The 22,154-nt window shown below is 43.0% G+C and overlaps 2 protein-coding genes across 2 annotated transcripts in view; one reads left to right on the top strand and one right to left on the bottom strand.

The window, feature by feature from the left end:
* Window positions 1-225: 225 nt before the first annotated feature.
* On the bottom strand, window positions 226-15,207 carry ATAD5 (ATPase family, AAA domain containing 5). The gene is made up of 23 exons (XM_027691495.1): window positions 15,073-15,207; window positions 12,417-14,182; window positions 12,007-12,094; window positions 11,180-11,344; window positions 10,851-10,989; window positions 10,313-10,397; window positions 9,661-9,842; window positions 9,083-9,240; window positions 8,639-8,792; window positions 8,125-8,406; window positions 7,836-7,932; window positions 7,322-7,404; window positions 7,080-7,225; window positions 6,811-6,961; window positions 6,179-6,349; window positions 5,864-5,979; window positions 5,682-5,775; window positions 5,405-5,469; window positions 4,326-4,506; window positions 3,686-3,873; window positions 2,558-3,390; window positions 1,770-1,934; window positions 226-1,573 (listed from the first exon to the last, which is right to left on the bottom strand). The coding sequence occupies exons 1-23, from the start codon at window positions 15,148-15,150 to the stop codon at window positions 1,495-1,497; spliced, it is 5,466 nt and encodes a 1,821-aa protein (XP_027547296.1). The 5' UTR covers window positions 15,151-15,207; the 3' UTR covers window positions 226-1,494.
* Window positions 15,208-15,711: 504 nt separating this feature from the next.
* CRLF3 (cytokine receptor like factor 3) overlaps window positions 15,712-22,154 on the top strand; it is a 14,483-nt gene continuing 8,040 nt past the window's right edge. The window contains exons 1-4 of the mRNA XM_027691494.1: window positions 15,712-15,877; window positions 18,172-18,379; window positions 20,167-20,254; window positions 20,716-20,893. Of these exons, the coding sequence (XP_027547295.1) occupies window positions 15,746-15,877; window positions 18,172-18,379; window positions 20,167-20,254; window positions 20,716-20,893 (606 nt within the window). The 5' untranslated portion in view covers window positions 15,712-15,745. The remainder of the gene's footprint in view (window positions 15,878-18,171; window positions 18,380-20,166; window positions 20,255-20,715; window positions 20,894-22,154) is intronic.

Raw genomic sequence — 22,154 nt, 5'->3', positions numbered from 1 at the left:
ACACCACAGGAGATTCTGTAAACAACTTAAGGCAGTTATTAAAACCTGAGAGTTGACTTCAAAAGGAGGTAAATTGTCTCCCACTGCTTTCTAATTTGGGTCTTTCAAATCACCCATGAATTTCCTAAAATAATAATACTTTATAGGACCTGTTTCCAATTTATTTATGTCCCCAGTGTAATCTAGTTAGAGTGCCTTTATAAAGCAGTGAACAGATTTGATTTATTATTAACAAAAAAGTGTATTTATTTATTTTTACAAAAATGTACAGGAGGAGCACAGACCATCAATGCAACAAATCATCAACCCACTAAGATTTTAACAGCACCCACTTTGATTTTTGGATAATTCTGAACTGTGGAAAGAGGAAACTCTAAAGATTATCTACAACGTGGAAGCTTAAAATAATTTACCGTTTTCATAAATATTTCTTATTCTTGAATATCTTTAAGGCATGAAAAATATGAGAAGAGAATGTACTAGGAAATGCCTTCCTTATTACAGAGACACTGAGGTAAGTGGAGCAGAACTGCATGGCAGGATCTGACTCAGTTTGAGGAACAGGAACAGTCCAACTGCAATATAAAGGCAGAAAAGTACATGGCTGAACTAATTCCAGTTTTAAAACCCTCTAAAAATCATCTCTGTGGACTGAAAACGTTTTAGAAATCTTACTTTTCATACAACAGAAACATCCAAAGTTGTAGCAAAGTCTCACAAATTTATTGTCGTACAAAACCAGAATCAATCCAAATAATCAGGCTGAAGTCTTGTCCAATACAAAAAGAAGCATAAAAATAGAACATAATATATAAGACTAGAAGTAGTTAAATATTCCTGAACCCACAGTAACACTGGAATAATTGTTATTTACAAAATCTTGCCTAAATCTCTGAGACCACCTTGAGCTACAGCAATAACTTCTCTACCTTTTTAGATTAACATGCAGATCTGACAGCTGGAAATGATGAAAGGAATATTCAAATATATGTACAGCGAGGCACTGAGTGCTTTGCAAAGACTTTGTTCCCTGTGGTTGTTGTGAGGAGTTGGGTTGAGTCATTCACACTTCAGAAGATTTGTTACATCCTCTACTGCCCCCTCCCACTCCGAGTTATTGAGCACTTCACTCATATCCAGAAACAAACTCCTTTGAACCAAATGGTCTCCTTTGCTGTGGAAGTTGTGACACTTGGTTGCTACAAAAGGACTTCTTGTTGTCTGACACTCAAATGGAAGGATTCCCCATGGAATAGTCTGTGCATTTAATATTAGAAATGCACTTATTGGACCAGCACCAAACAAACCCACGTTTCAGCCGTGGAGAGCAATAGCATGACAATAGATATATACATTATTTTAAATACTTATAAAAATTTAATATACAAATGGCTCTGAATATACAATAATGTGGTAAAAAAGATTTTAAAAAAATAATCAAACTATGGTGAGAATACCACCATTAGGCACAAATTATTTCTGGTGTTAGCAATTCTAAGGGAAGTCCAAAGACAGACCATTTATCATTTGTCTGGGTATTTCGAGGTGAATCCCTTCAAGATAATGCAAGAACCTATAAAAAAAAAAAGAAAAGCAAAAGTGATTGTAAGGGAACAAAGTTAATTGCTGAATGAGGCAACACTTCTATTATTTTGAGAGACAAATGTCCACCTTTCTTGTCTGGAATTATTTTGACAAAATATTTTATTAAAATCCGTAACTACCTCGAATATTGAAATGTAGGAAGATTTAGGAAAACCAAAACTTACCTTCTTTTAGTCTTCCCTTGCTCTTTAAGCTTCTCAGACCTACAGATCCCACGGAGCGTGGGGAGGTATTCCAGGATGCTGGCCTGCTTGTTCCCCAGGTTCAAAGGGCTTGTGGAAAACACAGTTGTGATGACAGCCAGCCTCTTCTGTGCCTTTTGGTGAATGCTGAAACAGAGAACAAACCTTTATTGGTCTTGTTCAAGAATATCCTGATTTTGTTTCTTTAGGATCAAATGTGCTGGTTTAAAACTCAGTAAAACACATCGATGTCCAAAACTGTATCCCAAAGGATGAGATGTCTGCAGCTCCTGACTGTGCTGCCTGGAATTCTGTTTGGTCTGCACCAAGCAACACCTACCAAGACATTTAACACAGGTTCAACATGAGCAGGCACTGGATGACAGACCTGCATGTCCAGCACTTGCAGAATCCATTTTAGTCCATCTTTCTCTCTTGCAAAAGCCATTCCTTTAGGGTTTTGTTATTCTTTTGGGGGTGGGGGTGGTGTTTGTCCATTTTTAAAGTAAATAGACTGAGGCTACCATTTCTGAGCAACATTATAGTCAGGCTATTCAAACAAGAAAAGTCACTTTTTGCATATTAAGCAGTTAATTTAAGCTTATAAAACATATTCCAGTGTTTGGAGACATACTGACAACAGCCACAGTGGTATAAATGTGTACACATTAAATCTGAGACAGTCCTACTCCCTGTGAAATGCTTTTCTTGACAAAGAACTGCATTATATTCCAGGAATAGAATAGAATAGAATATTAGGAAAGCCTTACCTTGAGTCAGCTGACTCACTGAAGGACACACCATTCCTTGAGTTTGAGATCTGCAAAGTAAGTCCCTCCAGCTGATCACTTGGAGGTGTTTTCCTGGTACTCAAAAAGGATTCCAAGTTTTGTGAAATATTAACAGAACACTTGTGAAAACTGAGTGCTTCAATAGCTGCCTTTACTTCACTGGAGCTCTGGGAACTCCACCAATCAGTATTTTCTATACTGAATTCATCACAAAGACCATTTCTGATTTTGGCATTTGTCCAATGAAATTCTTCCTCTCTGGAAAACTCCAGTGGTTCCTTGGTGTTGGTGCTTACACAGCAATCCAGGAAAGACATGTTTTCCACAAACTCAGTCAGTGAATTCAGACACTGAAAAGCAAGAGCGGACCTATTTTCATTTGCTGACGTTTTAGTTTTAACTCCTTTTTCTTCTCTATTCACCAACAATTTTGATTCCTTTTCATTCATTTCAGCACATGATGCAGGACTATCCAATGGCAAAGTTACAAATTCAGATGAATAGTTCAGTTCAGTATCAAATAAGTCACTGTCATCCAATATATCAAGCCTTTTCTGAGTCTTTGTCTTCTTAGACCTTTTTCCAGGGCTACTCTTCCCAGAGCAACTACTGTTGGTAGACCTGTTTTTTGAAGAAACTATGGTAGTCCTTTCAAGTGTAGACTTAGAGGCTTCAGACTGGTTTGAAAGAACTTGCACTGGTAAGGGAAGGATAAGTTCAAGATTACTATACATAAAATCCACTTGCTTCATCTGGAATTCTGTGAGAAGCTGCATTAATTTATTCCATTCCTCCATGGTTGTGATTTTGTGCTGTAAAATAATAATTGTGAAAGACTTATTAATACATTAAAATATCATTTTAAAAAAAATAAAATTATTATTACAGAAAATCTCTCACTTCTGGCTTTGTATTTATGAGGTGAGGGACAGTTCTGTTGGCAGCAGACTGCCCCCATCCAGATTTTGCTTAATAACCACAGAACCCCCTAATTTCTACAACAAACCTTTGCAGAGATTTCCTTCTAAGAGGTCACTGTTCCTAGTGCTGGTTACACTCAATTATCTGGCACCATCCAAAGTATTAACCAGGCAACTCCAAAAATACCTTAAGAAATGTAAACAAGTCTTCTGAAGGCAACAGGATGTTCCGAAGGCCAAGCAATGTCTCTACACAGCCTGTGTCACATTTTGGAAGCTCCTGCAGATGTGCATCATCACCTGGAGAAGAATCCACCTTGGAATCATCACGTTTAGAATGAATTCCATCACCTGCTTCGCTTGTCTCCTCTCCTCCTGCACAAAGATAACAGGTTTGACTTGAACAGAAACAACCGCACCATGAAATCGATTTTTCACCTCTTTGCCTCGATTCCTTTTGTACAGGAAACTGTAACTGTCAGCTCTTGCTGTGGTTCTGAATGAATGCAGTGACTGAAATGAGTCACTGCCACCCCAATTTCTTGCTGGCAGTGACACCAACCTGTCTGACCTCCCTGCTTTGCAAGTGACCTTTGAAGGGGGTTGTGCCTCACAGGTCACTCACACCCCCAAACCTGTTGAGGATTCTCTTCCTGAATCCTTTGGGATCAAGTTCTTACCCATAAAACACCCACCCCCTCCCACCCAAATACTTAGGAGTCCTTCAAGAAGTTCCCATTTGTTCGTATGTGTCTGAGGATGGTTTGATTTAATCAAATTCATGTTTAGATGGAGATTTTTTTAAAGATGAAATCAAATCAACCTACCATGATGTGCCAGGCATTTCTCCTTCAAGCATCCCCCTCCACTCCTAACCCAAAATTGTAAGTAGAGGACACATTTTCGGATGTCACAGTTATTTGTGGTCAGGAGAGCAGCCAAGTCTTTCCCATCTGTCCGTAGGTTCTCAGCCAGGCACAGGGTCTGCAGGTAACTGGTGGCATTTACCTGCACAAGAGTCAGACACAGAGCACTGAAACAACTGCCAGTCACACTGCAGAGAGTCACACAGCAGCAAATCATTCTACTTGTGTTTGCAATAAACTCTGCCTTTTAATACAGAGGATTAGTTTATTAAATTAGATTGAAGTTACATTAAAACCTTCTACAGAAAAGAAGAATACCAAATCTACGCAGTCCAGGCCAGAGAATTAAGTTCAATTTAGAAATTCAGCTCATTAAAAACAAACACACAAACATATTCTGCTTGTGGTCCTGGAACCACAAACATCTTGTTTCTTATCACCACTGAGCAGCTGTTACTGAATTATATTAATTTTAAAGGGTTTTTTTCATTCTTTCTTTTAACTCTGAACTGTCTGGAAATCCAACAGGTTTTTAGTAAGCAATTTCCCCTTCTGAAAAGTCACTTCCTTCTGATTCTCATTTATCTATGGTTTTCAAATAGTATAAAACTATTTGCTATACAGAACACTGGTGTTTACATTCCAGGGATAACCCATAATTTTCTAAAATAGCTCCTATATTTTAACCAATGAACCTATATTGGCATAGTCAACCTTCAGGACAAAGCTATTAGATATATTATCTATGAACTTATATATCTACATCCTAAAAACTAAATTAAAAGTGATTAAGTGATGTGCTTATCATAATTCTCAGAACCACTAAATTGTTTAGAAAATACATATTCCATGCTAATAAAATAGCTTCTACATGTAGAGATAAATACATCCTACACGTCCTTGCACAAACCCCATGAACAGTCTCCTGATGAAACAGGTACATGAGAAATATATAAACCTACACCAATATTTAAATTTCAAACTGAAATCAGCTGACAATTACTTGCTTAGGCTGTACCTGCATTTCCAAACACACTTACCAGGGAAGGGGTTCTAAAGTTGATTTCTTCAAAAGAGCCATCAAACATTAAGCTGAAAGTTGGATCTGTGTAAAGAGACACCAGTGAACTGTTATGACATTATGTTCCAAACTAGTTATTTTCTTTATCCATTACAGCAGACAGTATCTTTATTCAAACACTAAAATCCTTTAATTTTGCATTTAGGAACTGTATTCAACCACCACCACTTAAACCAACTTATTAAAAGAGGCTCTTCTGCCTGTAAAGGCCAATTACTGTCACAAACACTACTCACCATTGGTGGTCAGAATTACAGGTCTCTTTGCAGTTGCCATGAATGTCTTTATTGCACTTAGAAATCCTGCATCTTCATCAAATATTATATCCACCTACAGAAAACAAGTGCAAAATATCAACAGGTTTAACAACAGCTACAAGCTGTGAATGCAGTCAGAGTGTATTCCATGTGAATTTTACCTCTTCAAATAGAATGAGGGACGTTGCACTTCTCCTGTTGTGTTCATATCCCTCTTCCTTACTTATTGAATTAGTTTGAGCATCTTTCTTTTCTTCAAGTGAATTCTGAGTATTTCCTGCAGATGGATGAAGAATTGAGCAGGAAGGAGGACTGAAACCATTTAAAATGCATTCCAGGTTCAAAAACCCCCCAAGTATAAACTCCCTCAGAAAATCTACTCTTTTCTCCACACAGCCCCACACACACAGTGCAGCATTTCCATCTCCAAATTAATTATAACTAATTATAACTAATTATTAAACAGGGATACCTACCTCTAGTTTTTTCCTCAGCTGTTACTTCTCCATCATTTCCTTTACGTTTAGAAGAGATTTTGAAGTAGTTTGCAAGAGTTTTAGGGGCCAAGTTTCGTTTTAAACCAGCTCCTTTTGGTGACAGGGGTGGTTTTCTCGGTGAAATAACTTTCTTTGGAGAATACATCTTTTCTGCAAGATACATTTCATATTAAACTTCAGCTGGAAATATAATGTCAAACTGACATTTCTCAGGCAAATTTAAAGCAAGCCTAATTTTTTTTATCTAGTACAGGACAGGTTTACTGTGCTGATTTCTGCTTATTTTCCTTTTCTTTTGTTAAAAGGAATGCTTTCTGTTCAACTTTCTGTTAAAGTGCCACAGCCCTGACTCCACCACTACAGAAATAAGATAATCAAGAGTCAGTATTTTGATAAAGTCATTATTTAATCTGGTGTGCAGCTGTGTTAGCCAACAGAGCATTTCTTACTATTATGGCCAGATAAGCTGAAATTTGTTATCTTTTTTAAAACATCTGATGTCTAAAATTTGTTTTGGGAATTCAGTTCCTGACACCCTCCTCCCCCTACAAAAACCTCCATTCCAAAACTCCAACCAAACAAAAAACCCAGATACAACTCCTTAAACTTACTTGGTGACTTGGCAGTGCTGCAGCTGTTGAAAAAGCAAGGCTTGTGTGCATTGACACCTTTTTTGTCCACTTGATGAGACTGAGTAGCTTCTCTCAGCTGGGACAGGATCTGCCTGCCACTGCGCTGGCAGGAGGCATTCACCTCAAAGATCTGCAGTGGGATTGAATGTAAGACATAAAAAAACCCTGGTAGACATCCTGTATCACAAATGCTTTTGTATCATTAGTTATTAACAAGAAAAAAGCACTGAGGAAAGGTCTCCACCCACCTTAAAGCCAAGCTCCTGAGCACAGGCATACACTGCAGCAGTTTTCCCCACTCCTGGAGGGCCAGTTATCAGCACTGTGTTGCAAAGGCCTGTCTCTTCCTCAATATCAGATTTATTATCTTTGAAGTCAAGGCTGCTCAGGGAATCTGTAGAATTATTTAAAAGGGAAGAAAGGATTAATGTTATTTTTTTGCCAGCTTTTAACTAAAGAGGAGCTGTATTATTTTTAATTCTATCAGCACCTTCATGCTCTTTGTCCTCTTTTTCCCCTTTCTGGTTTCTTTTTTCTTCCAAATCAGCTCTTTTTTTCCACTCTTTTAACCAACTGTAAGAGGAAGAAACAGAACAAAAAATAAGAATTACTGCTGAATAAAATGAATGAAATTAAGATGGAATAGAACATAAAACATCAGCCACTTGTCATCCCTCACAAAGTTATCAAGTCCTTTCGGATTTCAAAAAAAAATTGTTCAGGATTTTTGTACAAAAGGATTCTTTTGTACAAAAGGATTCCTTCTTCATTCTCCAGTCTATAGGCTGGTTGGTGTAAAAACAAGTCACCTGGTGAATTACTAAGTCAGATGGATCTTTAAATTCTGCGGAACTTTTTGGAGGCAAATCAAACCCAAGGCCACAAACACACCCCCTGTGTGGGTCATTCAAGCCAAGTGTTAAATAACTGACTCTGCATCTTTGAGCACAAGCAAGTAATAGCAACTTTTGAGTTAAGACTGGATCCAGGTTCCCACTTCTGACCTGTGGAGCCTTTCAATTTCTTTCTTGTTCCCTACGAGTTCACTGGAATCTTGAGGCTGGTATTTTTCTGTCCAGAGCATGTCTTCCTTTTCAACACCTACAGGAAAAATATTATCCATTTTTATATATGCAAAAGAGTTGATCAAGCCCAGAATATTAAGACTAGACAGGATTTTTGCATCCCAGTGGAAAGCTGACATAATCATACACACACCACACTCTCTCAAGAGAACTAAAATGAGGCAGAGAAATGCACAGAGAATTAAAATGAGGCAGGAAATGCAGTTACCTGACAGTGCACTTGACTCTGATAAACATCCAGTGTCTTCTGCTTTCTGGGTCTTGCTTCTTCCCAGATGTGTGGTTTGTCCCTTCTCTGCCTGTTTTTCTCCAGATACAGGAGAAATAAAGTTCCTGGAAACTCTTGATTTTATTTCACTCTCTGTCCCTTCAATTTGCTTTCTTCTTTTTGATTTGCGCTCTTCCGTTTCTTTCCTTTTCCTCTTGGTTTCCTTGCTGTTGTCAGGATGTTTCTGATCTACCTCAAAATTTGCAGTCCCATCTCTGCTTTCTAAGGAAAAAAAAGTTACATCCTTATGAAATTTCAGGCTCTGCCCATTACCACTGTACAGTTGTTTAAACTGTATTTGTAGAATTTGGTCAAAATGGCCTAAAATGTGAGGACCAACTGACTTCCCACAACAGTATTTTCCTTCAGTGAGGTATTTCTGGAAATTCCAAGCTGTTTTTTTTTATGCCAGACAGAGTGAGAGTGTTTTTTCCCCCCTACACAGATCACCAACCTTGCAGACTGTTTTCCAAACCCAAACGCTCCGTTTGCTTTTTCAGGAACTTGCGGAAGTATTTTTTCACAGGAAACTGAGAATTAGAGGACAGGATCTCATCCAGTAAATCCTTCTTGAATGTATCAGGGAAAACTGGGCGGTGGCCTGAAAGCTGTAACACACACATACACACAAAATGACTCAAAAACATTACACAGAATGGCTGCTTTGCATAATTTAAACTGGCAGCTGTCTTGTTAAAGTCAGAGATTAACAAAAACTGAAGTTAAGAACTGTTGGGAACTGCCTAATGTTAAGATGCAAAATGAATAACTCACATACAGGGAAATGAAAGAGAAATTTAAATATTCCAGGACTGGAACAGATTCAAACTACAGGATTTTTTTTAAAAAACAGAAGTCCAAACAACTACCAAAACAATTTAAATTTTAAAGTACTAACCACAGGTGCAGAACAATTTCCAGGTCGTTTTGAACTCACAGTGGAAAATTCACCAAGTGAGAGAGTGATTTTTGTGACGTTGGTGACTTCAGCATTCAGCTCCCTCAGCTTAGTTAACAGAGGGCACGATGGTGACTGCAATTTCCACATTGGATAACCTACAAAAGAACCCCCCCAAAACCAAAACAACAGTTAACTTCTAATTTTAGGGGAAAGAAATGGGCTGTTCTTCTCTCTTTTGTGAATTATTCTGCCTTTGTCAGGAGGAAATGGTTTCTGCCCCAATCAGTCCAACACAATGTTTATTCTCCAAATTGGAACTTGACAGACCAACCTTTTTGATTAAATATTCAGAATTTTGCACCCTCACCCATATATGTTTAGACTACTTTAGCATCAATTTAGTCTGTACATTTTGAATTCAAAACCATCTCACTGGAAGTTTCCAAGTTTTGTGTTCTTACTGGGACACAAAAGAAGAGGAAACTCCCAGCTATTCCAGTCATAAGCTGTTCAACTTTCATCTTTTCTGCACAAATTTACTAGAAATTTAAACCAAAAGCTTAACAAAAGCTTACAGTCATCCCTCTGCTGCACATGGACAACAGTCTTAAAACAGGAACTTGCAAGAGAATAAGCTTCCATTGCTGCTGCTTTCTTTGCAATCTGTCTTTTCAGTGATTCTGGCAACCCACTCATCAGGAATTCACGTTTTGCTCTGAACTGATCATCATCCTGAGAGTTTTCAGATGCATCTCGGCTTTAATGAAAATAAGAATGAAAAAGAAAATAGAATCATTAGAACTGCCAGCTATGCAAGGCTGAATTTAGTCACATTCTCTTCTACACGAGTTAGAAACAGTCTGGGAGAACTGCTAAAATTAATTTCCATGGAGTAAGTTTATATTTCTTTTTAAATATTGTGTTAGAGATTTTAATTTAAAAAAAAAAATCTGTTTGGTTTTGTATTTTTATATGCAATTTGTGATTTCTTTTTAATCACTCATCAACTACATTTTCAGCCATCTAAAAATGGAACAACAATGGTTAAGGAACTCTCCAAAAACCTCCTAAAATTTTGGAAGCAGATTAACATATTGATCAGTATAAAACCCATGAACATTTACATCACATTTCAATAAGAGTATTTAAATTTGTAAAACGAGAGAATGTTAAAGTAACCTTGAAACATGTTTTGGTTCTTAAGCAACTGGAATCTTGTGAACTGACCTGCTTTCATCAAAGATCACAATTGGTCCACCTGCAGAGTTCTGAGCATTCCTGCCCAGGCAGGAAGGTGGATATCCCAGTTTGCCTTTCAAAAGGAGAAGACATGATTAGATTAACACTGATAGAGGATTCTAACTTTGCTTCTCTGTTCACTACCTGCATGTTCCATTCAACAACAATCTCTTTTTCTTAAGGGAAAGCTGAGTTTCTTAACAAAATCCATTATAGTTTTATTACTAATTATTTTGTCACTATAGGTTTTATTTTCTGTAACATTAGGGAAAAAATTAATAAATTAGAAGACAACAGAACACAGTAAACTATTGACAGTTTTCCAAACATAGTTTTCCCTCAAAGACAAAAAAATCAAAGCAACACATGTAAATAGCTTATACAAAAAGGAAATGTGTATATTGGAACACTGTACCAAAAAAATCAGAATGAAATATGAATGCACTGCAAAGGCAGCTTTATAAAACAAAGTTACAGTAGTCAATAACTGTAACAAAAACAAACCCATTCAGTAAAACCCAATTACCTTTTGAGTTCTTCACAACCTTCAAGTTTTTAGACTTCTTCCCCAAAACATCATTTAAGCTCCGAAGTTTCTTTGGCTTCACACTCTGCTCTGTAGTAGTGACACTACTCACACAGGAATCTAAAATTATTACTGATTCCTAGGGGGAAAACAAACAAAATAAGAAAGGAAACACAACTTTTCCTCCTCAATTAACAACACATTGCATAGATATCAACCTTACTTGATTCTTTACGAGAAATGCTTGCAAGCCAAGAATCATTTTTGTTGCTTAAATGAGTCACAAACACATCAGAATAATTCTTGCCCTATGAAATATAAAGCCTTACATCACTGTCCTGGGATTTTCTCCTCTCAGCAAGAGCTCTCTGGCGAGACGAGCGTCTCACAGGAGCTGGGGAGTCTTGGTGCCCCTTTGATCTATTCTGCTGTATGGCCTTGGCTTTCTCAACCAGCTGCTTGGCTTTGCATCTGTTTTTAGAAGCAGAGTTTATCTGTTAACAAAGAACAGGAAAACCAAAAGAGCAATTAATAATAATATCTTTGCTAAGTATTTAGCAAATGAATATAATTTTTCGTGTTCACTAAAGTGTGTAATTTTAACAAAATGTCATTGGTATCAAAAAGGAGAGAAAATAATTGAAAGGAGAAGCAAACTAAGATGGTATCAAGTTTTCAAAAGGGAGTGAGAGCCCTACAAGGGCCCTTTGTCCACAGAACACATGAAATATGGGCAGTGACATTCTTTCTGCTGTGCCCAAACACTGTCACAGGTTGGACAAGACCTCCAGGATCAGCAAAGTCCAACCACTGACCGACCTCCAACCACCCTGGCAACCAAACCCCAGCACTGAGTGCCACAGCCAGGCATTCCTGTGTCCCACCCTGAGATCCTGCAGCACAGCAACATGCCATTTTTATTGGGTTTCTTCTGTTATGAAAAGCAGATTTGTACTAATATAACATGTTTTAAAAGCTAAGGGACAAGAAGCTATCTGGAATTCTATCATAAATCAGAGTAATGCTCCCTTTCCCCAGGGCAGCTCAGAACTGTCATGTTGCACTACATTAAACTGTTACACAATATGAGAAGAACACAGTTATACACACAGAGGAAATGATAAAATACTGAAACACAAACTGTTACATAAATCACCTTTGTATTTTTGGAGTGAAACTCTTCATTTTTCATTGCTTCAGCTTTGTTTGATTTTGTAGCCGCACTGATACGTGTGAACCTCATCCTAATTAAGGAAAAGGTATTATGACATTATTACTATTTAATAAAGGGAAATGTTACTGTCCACCTCATGTTCAAAAGCCTTTAAAAATACAGTGCTGTAAACAGAAGCAACCCCCCAATTGTTTATTTTTGTTGTTGTTGTTGTTTGGGTTTTTTTAATGTCTTTAGTGCAAACAAATTCATAATCAGTTTTGGCTCTTCTCTATTCTTTTCCACCATGATCAACCATGCAAGTTTATATAACTTTATAATTATGTCTTACTTTCAAAATAATTGCATAAAATTAAAGGGCAAAAAGGTGGAATATACTCTACAAAGTTTACCTTATTGGGCTGTTTCCATCAGAGGGCACAGTGATCACCTCAGCTCTGTACATGCTGCTTTTCTTGGAGGATTGTCTGCTTGCCTTTGGGGTAGAAGCCTGTAGTGGACTCAATTCACCTGCAGAAGGGGCAGTTCTAATCCTGCCTTTTTTAGGTGTAATATTTGTTGATGTTTGGATTTTCTGCTGCCTTAAACTCCTCCTTAACTTATTCACTTTTGGACTTGATAAAATTATTACATCTGGGGTGTTTTCCACAGTAAGAAAGTCAGCACCCGAATCCTCTTCTCCCATACAATTGCTGGTGCTGGAGACAGGAGTTTCCTTAGTTTCTGAGGCCTTTCTTTTCTTGCTTCCTTTTTTCTGAACCTTTCTAGATCTTTTGGGTTTAGTTCTATTGCTTTTAGGACTAGAATGTGTGTATCTGTCCACATGATCTTCTGGTGTTCCACTCTCTAATCGTTTATTTGAAGGAATGGCATCTTCAGGTCCTTCTTTTTCTTTGGAAAGCTTTGCAGAGGCTTGCTTTTGTTTCCCAGGTGCCTTTTTAACTCCACTTTTTGTTACATCTGATGTTGGTTGTCTAAAGGCCTTCATGAACTGATGCTTTTCTTCCAGGGTGCATTTTGGCTTCAGAGAATCCGTCCCTGCAGTCTCTAGGACAGCCAACTCCAGCTCCTCTTCCTCAATAACCACATTAGATTTCCTTTTCTGAGTCACCTGTTCAGTTTGCTCACAGTCCAACAGGGGTGGGCTGCTTTCCTTCTCCCCTCCACGTCCTTTCTGCTTCAAAAAAATGGAAGCAATTTTCCTGGAGCCTTTCTGCCCTTTGTGTAACGGAGGTAACTTGGGGGGAATGGAGTGAACTTGTGCCAGGACAGTGACTGTTCTGAGTGGCGGCTGCTGAGACTCCTCACACTTCTCTGGGTCACAAACACTGTCACTTTTGTCCACTTCATTTGTTGTAGCACCAGTGTCCACTGTTGGCTTTGTGTCTTCTTCAGCATTGCTTTCTCCCTGACTCTTCAAGAAGTCCTCAAATGACACTGTTATTATACAATTATTTACCTGTGATGTCCCATTATCCGTAGGAACCTCAAAACTGGAATCACCAGGAGCAGCATCACTCTCTGTTACTGTATTTTTCTTCTCCTCAGCTTCCTTTTTACAAGTTTCATTCATCTGGTTTTCAGATGAAAAACTTTCAGACAAATCCATATTTACTTTGTGCTTCCTTTTCCTTGATTTTCTTATCCTATTTTTTGACCCATTTGTTTCAGAAGCAGCGTTTTTAGCATTTTTCCTGGAGAGGACAGCATTTGAGAAGTTCTCCCTTTCCACATCATCTTCTGCTAATTCTCTTGCACATTTTTGGTCAACTAGAGTACAAGTAGCAATAAAGTCACTGCTGTCTTGTTGCAGTCTTGTTGCCACTCTGATGTCATCACTACTAATTTCTATTTCATCGTCATTCTCAGGTTCTTTGAGTTTATGATTTAAATTAACTTTCTTCCCTTTTCTCTTTCGCTTCAAAGATGGTTTAAAAGCTGACTTACAGTCTTTGTCATCAACATCCAGCAGTGGTTTATCTTCTCCATCCCCAAGTGGCAATGTGGCTTTCTCAGTTACAGATGTCTTCTTAAAATAATCCAGAATATTGTTGGGTTTTGGTGATGACAAAGCTTTATCCACTGGTTTTGCTAATGGTGAAAAATACCTTGTGATGGTTTTGACAGAAGCATCTTCCTCTCGTCGTTTCTTGCATGGCTGTAAAAAGCACAACATGAATCTCGGTTTTAAAAAACTTAAGGTGACTTAGTACAGCAATATAAAGCTGTACAGTGATACAGATGAATGACACTGGTACTTTTTCAGAAGAAAAAAACTTGTTAGCGGGCTAAGACTGTGCATGCATCAACTTTATCTCCATGTTTTCAAAAGCCATCTAAGCTTGAAATAAAGATTCTGCCATTTCAAATAAATAAAAATCCCATCCTGAAACCTTGAGATGGTCAAAACTGAGAGGGACCCCAAGGTCTTCAGAACAGCTCTGCAGAGATTCCACAGTACTGGAGCTCTGAAAGTCTCAGTCACTTCAGCTGCTCGACCCATTGGTAACCTCGGGATGTTCCCCAGAGCTTTGTGGGGTTTAGAAGGGAATTCCAACGTCTCTTAAAAATGTCTGATCCTACCGTGAACATCTGACTCATTTTAAGACGACCTTTCAAGTACTTAAAGAAAATGAATGAAAGACAATTCTAATCTCGCAAACTCTCATGATCTCTTTAGGTAGAATTCCCTGTATCTTGATCTCTGATCAAAGAGCATTCACTTGTACGGCTCCAAGGGAGACTTTGGCTCACAAAGCCTTTTACAACCCTTCGGTTATTACAAACCGAACTCTCGAAATCCCACCCTGTGAGGGGGAAAACGCCCCTTCCCGGAGCCCCCGTGAGGCGATCCATGACAGCCCGGCCCGGGGGGGTTCTAACCCTGGCCCGGGGGCGCGGGCCGGGCACGGGCGGCCCCTCACACGCCGCGGGAACAGCGGGAGCGCCCTGTCAGGCGCCAGCGGCCAAGGGGCGAACGCCCAAAGGGGCGCCCCCGCCAGCTCGCCCTCCAGCGCGCCCCCCCCGGGCCCGCTCCCCCGTCCCCACCTGAGCGCCGCCGTCGTCGCCGGTGAGGAGCAGTGGCGGGGACGCGGCCGCGGCGGCCACGGCGACCCTGCCCACCATGTCCCCCTCAGGGCCGGGGGGCGCGCGCGGCCGCCATGGACCCCCCTGCCCCGGGGATGGCGCCGCCTCGCGGGCGCGCGCGCCGGGCAGGGAGGGAAAAAAGCGCGCGCGCGGGACCGCGTTCGGAGCGTCCGCGCGGAAACGGCGGGGGCGGGGCCTGCCCGCGCGCCCCGGCACCACGTGACCCGCCCATCCCGCGCGCGCGGCCCAACGGCCGCGGGCCCCGCCCCCGCCAGGACCACGTGACGGCGCGGAAGAGCAGGCGCGCGCTGGCCACGCCCCTTCTCCGCCGAGGCCGCGCCCCTCCTCCCAGAGAACGCGCCCATTCTCGCCGAAGCCACGCCCCTTCTCCCTTCCCGCTGTCAGTCGGGTTTTCCCGCCGCGGCCGTGACGTCACGCGGGACTGCACGCCGCCGACGTCACACCCTCCGACGTCACACACCCAGTTGACTTCACGCTCCCCGTCGACGTCACACCCTCTGCTGATGTCACGCCCCGCTGACGTCACCCCCCGGTCCGCGCCCCGCTCCCGTTTCCCGCCCCGCCCTTCCGGGGCCGAGCCCCGCCCGTCCCGCCTGCCGGTGCCGCCGTGCCCATGGAGGCCGCCGGCGAGGCCGAGGCGCGGCTGCTGCTGCTGCAGGAGGCCCGGGAGAGCATCGAGGCGGCGCGGAGCTACCGCCGGGAGCTGCAGCAGCGCCTGCGGGGGCTGCACCAGGCGCGGCAGCAGGTGGGGAGCGGGACGGGCTGTGCGGGGCTCCCCTGCCCGCGGCTGTGCCCGCACGGTGCCCCCGGGGGGGGTGGCGGCACCGGGGACTCCCTCGGAGCACCGGGGACCCCGGGCCGCTCCCATCCCGAGCCGTGTGTTTTTCCATGACCCCGGAGCCACCGGTGGGAGCCGGGGCTGGGGGAGCCCCGCGGGACCCGCGTGTGGATGCTGGAGCTGGGAGATGCGGGAACGGGAGATGTGGGAAGTGCCGGGAGGAAAGGGGTGTGAGCTGGTATCTGTTGCTGCGCTGAGCCTCGTTGTCTGGGATTATAGGGAGGTTTCCCAGGCAAGAATAACGCTGTATAAAGGAGTACGTTTTCTGAAGTAGCTGGGATGCTGAGTTTGATTTAATACACCCATCACCATCCCGTCACATCAAGTCCCTACCGGGCAAGCAGGGCAAGCTCGGGATGCCCTCCGAGCTGTGCTGTCCCCATGCCCCGCTCTCCGTGGGTCACGTACTCCGTGGGTCAGGCACGAGCGCTGCCAACATTCCAGGTTGGCTGGTTCGTCTGCGGCTCTGAGCTGGAGCCGGGCAGGGTTTTCCTTGGGACGGTACCAGCGGGAGATGCGGGGTGAGATAGGCAGGTGTGGGCAGGGAGAGTCACACGGCAGGACTGGCTCCTCTGCCGAGGCAGCCCCTGAGCACTCGGGGGGTTGTAGACTGGGAGCAGTGCCTTACTATCTTTGATTCAGCTCTGCAAGGAGTAAATCAAAAAAACCCAAACAAAACCAAGGTCAGAGAATGTTTTTGTGGCGCCCTGGTAGTTTTTCTGGAGCAGATTCCGTTAGTGTAGGAAGCTGCTGTGAGTGTGCTGGGGGAGTGCCCTGCCCCGGGTGCGTGTGGGTGCTCACTGTGCATTAAATTAGTCACTGTTGAAACCACAGGCTGCTTAAGAAAATGAACTGTGCATGGCTGTCTTTAATCCAAACCTTGTCCTCTCAAAGTGCTGCCTGATGGCTCAGAGGGAGCTGAGAGGGAGCCCTTTGTGCAGTGGCTGTGGGTGTGCAGTTACCTCACCTTTCCCTTTCCTCTCAGGGGGAATTCCTTTGCTGTGTGCACTCTTCTGTTTTCTCTCTTTCCACCTTCAGGACCACGGGCTGTTTTGTCCACAAAGGGTCACACATCCAGGAGTTCCCTGGGGTTCAGATGGTGGGAGCTTTATCATCTGGGGGCGGGTGGGCCGATGTGAATGGATCGCTTCCGTTGCATCCTTTTCCTCTGGACCAATGGGACGTGATTTTCCACAGCTCTGTGTGTCCAGGGACTTGCATTTCCTCTTTTGCAGGGCGAGGAGTATCTAATTTTGGGGCTGAGCTGCCCGTAATGGGCTTAGAGAAGTGGCTGCTCTGCCTTCCTTCACCCCACCCCTTCACAAAGCTAAATACTTCCTTTTTTACCCCCAAGCATTGAAATAACACAAGAAGGGAAACCGAGCTGTGTGGCAGCTTCATGAATATTACTTGAAGAGGAAATTTATTTTACCTAACCAGAGAGCTTCCTGTGTTGGTTGTCTGTGCTTCTAAATTATGTGTAGTGAGATCTGAGCACGTTGCAGAATTTCCTTGTGTGTGGGACTTAGAAAAATTGTTCATAGGGAGGTGTTTACCCCTGACTTTTGCATCTTTGGCTCAGGGACGTTCCAAGTGTATTTTCTTCCCTAAAAGTCAGATTCAGCAAGTTTGCAACCATTTTAATAAGCACTTGTAGAACCTTCTGTGGTCTGGTTCTTCCGGAGTCAAACCAGGCTTGGTGTTCACCCAAAGGCAGATATTTGAATAAAATTGAAAAGAAGGCAGTTTTAGGAGGATTTAAAAAATTATAGGGCCTGGAAAAGTGCTCCTGGGTAGTCTTCTAAAAGCCTGATACCGTTTTCTTTCCACGGAGTATGTGATGGCAGAGTGTAGGATTACAGCAGTGGGTTTTTTTTGAGGGGCAGCAGGGAGAAGACCTACAGGGCATTTGGATTTTTTTTGACAAGAAAAACTCCTTTGTTGAAGTTCCTGTGACCCAGTTTGTATTTTGCTTAGTTAATATGCTCTTCCCCTCCTCCAGGCTGGTTTCTTTGCCTCCCTCCCTGCTGTGTGTGTACTAAAAATGACTGCACTAATTTGTTAACTGCCAGTGGTCGTTTTTTTGGGCTGACTTCACTCAACAGCTTTTCTCCAGCAGATGTAGATGAGGTAGTTCAGGAAAAGATGTGTGTGGCCTTTGCCTTTATCTTGAACCCTTCTCTCCTGTTATCTGAGTTCAGATCAAAGAGAGTGCAACACTGACCAGGGATGTGCTGGAGCAACATTTTAACGATTTGAAAGGGACACTGAAGAAGCTGCTGGATGAGAGGCTGCTGTCCCTGCTGCAGGAGGTGGATGTCATAGAGCAGGAGAGCATCAAGCCCTTGGATGAGTGCCAGAAGCTGATCGAGCACGGGGTGAGCACAGCCGATGATCTGCTCCGGGAAGGTAAGGCAGCACCTGGGGCTGGGCCTGAGCTCTGCCTCCCAGTGTGTGTCTGTCAAAGGCTGCAACGTTCCTGTTGTTATCAGTGTATTTGGCTCATTTTGGATTTCTCTCAAACCATATGTTGGGGAAAGGTTCAAGCTGGGTAGATGTGGTGAAGAGCTGATCAATGTTGTCTCCTACAAACCTGTATTTTAATGTTTCGCTCCAGTCCTGGGGTGTACATGTGTCAGTGTAGCCTCTCCTAAAGGGCAGGAAGTTCTGGGGAAATGTCTCACTGCAGAGATGTTCAGTGCCTCTCCAGGACAGACAGAGGATTCTGTCAGGCTACCTTGAAATAAAATACACCTTGGGTACCATTACAGCAAAGTGTCTCTGTTGGTGGATAAGTTGTTTCTGTCTTACTGAAACAAGCAGATCATCCTGCTGGGTGTGACTGTGTTCACTGTGGATGGGGAACATCAGGAATGAAATGGCCACTGTATGGGGAAAATTCTTCCAAAAAGTCTGTGGACGAGGCAGACACAAATGGACATGTGGAATATTGCTGTCAGGGCCAGCCTGTGCCCCGCTGGTGCTGAATACCTCTGCAGAAAGGAATGTCCCTGTTGCCTGTTTTCCCCACTCTGCAGAACTTGCTGGGAGCGTGTCTGAGCCATGAGTGTGTTGGCAGTTTCCTTGCATTGTTCTCATGTCTCAACTTTAACTTTCTTTCAGCATGAGCTCAGTCCTGGAGCTGAGGCACATTGAGCTGTGTCCCAGGGGTGGGAAAGCTCCCAGCTCCCCTCAGCCTCCAACTTTGTGTGTGCTGGCTTGGGAGCTCTGTGCCTGCTCACAGGAGTAGGGACAGCATTTATGGATTAATTTTTTGGGGTTTTTGTCCATCACCACAGCTCTGGGACAGCTGGGAGTCACCTCGGTTTTATTTCAAGTCTCAGGTTACTGAGTCAGGAGGGTGGCAAAGATTGCTGGTGTTTTATGTGAGTTCTGTGAGGTCTCATGAGAACCTGACTGACTCTGCACTTCCATGCCCTGGTCCCCTGCACAGCACATCCCTGACCCTGTGGGCAGGACGGGCTCACGCTGCAGCTGAGTCAGAAAGGAGTTAAACCTCCGTGGTTATTAAACCTCCTGCTGCCAACTGTGACGTGTGCTTTCCTTCAGAGCTTTGTAACGTGTGTGATCCTCCATCAGGAGAAGGACTGAGCTTGCTGATGTTGTGAATTACTGTAAACTCATCAGACTGGAGACTGGAGCACATGTCTCTGTAAGCTGAGTGTGGGATGCTACTTTATATGGAAAGCTCAGGAAAATATTTCTGTTTATCCCCACGCTTTAATGCATGGATTACTCCCTTCACCATGACAATAGTTACCATTTTAATTTTAGCAAACAATGGTTGAAACTATTCCTTGCTTTTAAGCACTTCTTTTTTATTTTCTGATCAGTGAAAGTGCTTTGCTTTTTTCTTCCTTTAAAGCAGGTGGAGGAAGGGGTTAATAACCCTGATTTTTAGCATCTGACCCCAGTTCTGCTACTGTCTGAGACCTGAGGCAAATTATTACGTCTGTTATGGGGTGTGTCTACGGGGAGCTTTGAGAGCTTCAAAAGTTGCTAGATAGGCTTTATGTTGTTAACTATAATTGCATTTTCTAGCTAAGACTAGCAAAAGTGCTGAGGATGCTCCATGTTTAATTGGCTGCTCATGTCAGAACTGGTTATTCTTTGAAGCAAGGAATGCCTTTTGTGGCCGTTGTCTCATGAGGAATATTTTTACTGTTTGGTTGCAGGGGAGAGTGCAGTCGATGGAGATGTGGGACAACAGAATGAGAAACTTTGCAACTTTACAAAAAAAGCTTTACACATCCAGCTAGATAGGTAAGACACGACACCCTGAGGTGATCTGAGGCAGCAGCACATGTGCCCTGCTTGTGCAGGGCATCCTTTCTCCTCTGCAACAAAAGCCTTCTGCTCCACTGCCTTCAAAGATTCATTGGAAGTGTTGCTGTCCTGTTTGTTTCACAGACTTTCAGTGGGGCTGGCACTCACAGAATGGAGTGGTTTTCACCCTCCATATGCTCTGTAGAAATAGAGGCTGTTTATTTGGGAGCGGTGAAGCCACTCCTTGTGGAACAGCCTGTGTTGCAGAGTATTTACTGAGAAACAGAGTCTGGTTAGGGCTCAAACACAGTGTTTGCTGAGTCTTTTAAGTTTGGACTGCACGAGCCAATTTCTGCAGCTGTTCTCTCTTTGCAAATCTGCCCAGATTCGAGTGCATGGATGAAATATGGATTTGCAGGAGCTGGCCCCTCTCATTACAGCAAACTTTCCTTTCTCAGCTTACCAGAAGTGCCCTCCTTGGTTGATGTGCCTTGTCTGTCTGCCCAGCTGGATGACTGCCTCCTTACCATACTGAAAAATCAGATATTCAGACATGGAACTGTGGCATCTCGCCCACCTGTGCAGCTGGAGGAGTTTGTGGAAAAGCCTGGGGGTATTTTAGTCCGCTGGTGTAAGGTAGGTAAAATATCCTGTGTGACAATCCTTTAGACTTGACTCTGATTGAAATAATTGAACAATCCACTTTCTTTCTGAATTCTCCACTGCCTTCCAAGGACTGTCCACTCCAGTGTGTAGTTAGAAACTTCAGAAGAGTTTTTTGTGGTAATGGTGTCATTTAAAGGCAAGGTGATGTAGTGCTGGTGTGGTTGGTGCTGGGGTTTGTGTCTGCCTGGCAGTGACACTTGTGGGTTGGACTCTTGCTCTTGGACTCCTCCTGTTCCCACCTGCAGGTAGAAAGGCCCAACGTGCTCCTCTGCCTCAAAGTGTCCTCCCTGTGAGTGGGAAGGTTGGGAGGGGCAGCTGAGATCCTGCTACCTCTGCTTCATGTGCTTGAGCAAGGGCCAGGTGCTGGACAAGCAGGAAACAACTCCTTCCTGTGCTCTTCCCGCTAAACAAATAAACATTAGAGTGTGATCTGTGTGATGCTGTTGTACAAGCAAGAGCCAGAACTGCTGGGGGGTGTTTCTGACAGGTGATTTCCACATTCCTGTTGTGCTGTGGGAGTGGTTGGTTGGGGCTGAACTCCACTGCTGAGTGATGCTTTTGTTCCCTTTGAAGATGCTTTAGCACACCCAGGATGAGGCTGAACCTGTTCTGTTGTGCTTTTGCACCTAAAAGTGTTTGTGTTCTGTGGGAGGTGCAGTGGGTAGAAAGAGAAATAATATTGTGGTTAGTTAGTCCAGTAGCCTTTCTTTTCAACAGACAGACCATTTTTGAGTAAACCACTGCTGTGGTCTGATGTGGTTTGGTTGTTGTTGGACAGCTCTATGCTCCTTGGCAGCATTAAACAAACTTTTGTTGTTCTAGCAACAGCCAGCCCTTGGTTGGCCACCCTTCATGTGTGAAGGATGTGGGCTCAGGTTATAAACCCACAGGCAATGGGCTCTGCTGTCACGTGGGGGGTGATTTTCTGTGCTGCAGAGTTGTTCCCTGAGTTTGGTCGTGCTTGGGGGAGTAGTGGAGCTTTTTTTTTGAATGGGTGTGTGTGTATAAATGTCTTTTGACTTAGAGATATCAAAGAACTGGAAATCATTCCCTGGAACAGTTTGTGAAGGACAACAGTGAGTTTCCCTTGTGGTTAAAAACTGGCACTGAATTTCTTCTGCAAAGTTGTTTTCAGCTTTTGGCTGAAGGATTTTGTTATAGATGTATAATCTAGCCAGATGTATCTATATTTTAACTGTATCTGCATAGTCTAGCCAGATGTAGCTATATT

Source organism: Neopelma chrysocephalum, unplaced genomic scaffold, assembly GCF_003984885.1.
Source record: "Neopelma chrysocephalum unplaced genomic scaffold, ASM398488v2 Primary Assembly neopelma1_84, whole genome shotgun sequence".
Taxonomy (NCBI): Eukaryota; Metazoa; Chordata; class Aves; order Passeriformes; family Pipridae; genus Neopelma; species Neopelma chrysocephalum.
Note: the sequence above shows the minus strand (reverse complement) of the source record. Positions and strands in the feature narration are given on the sequence as shown.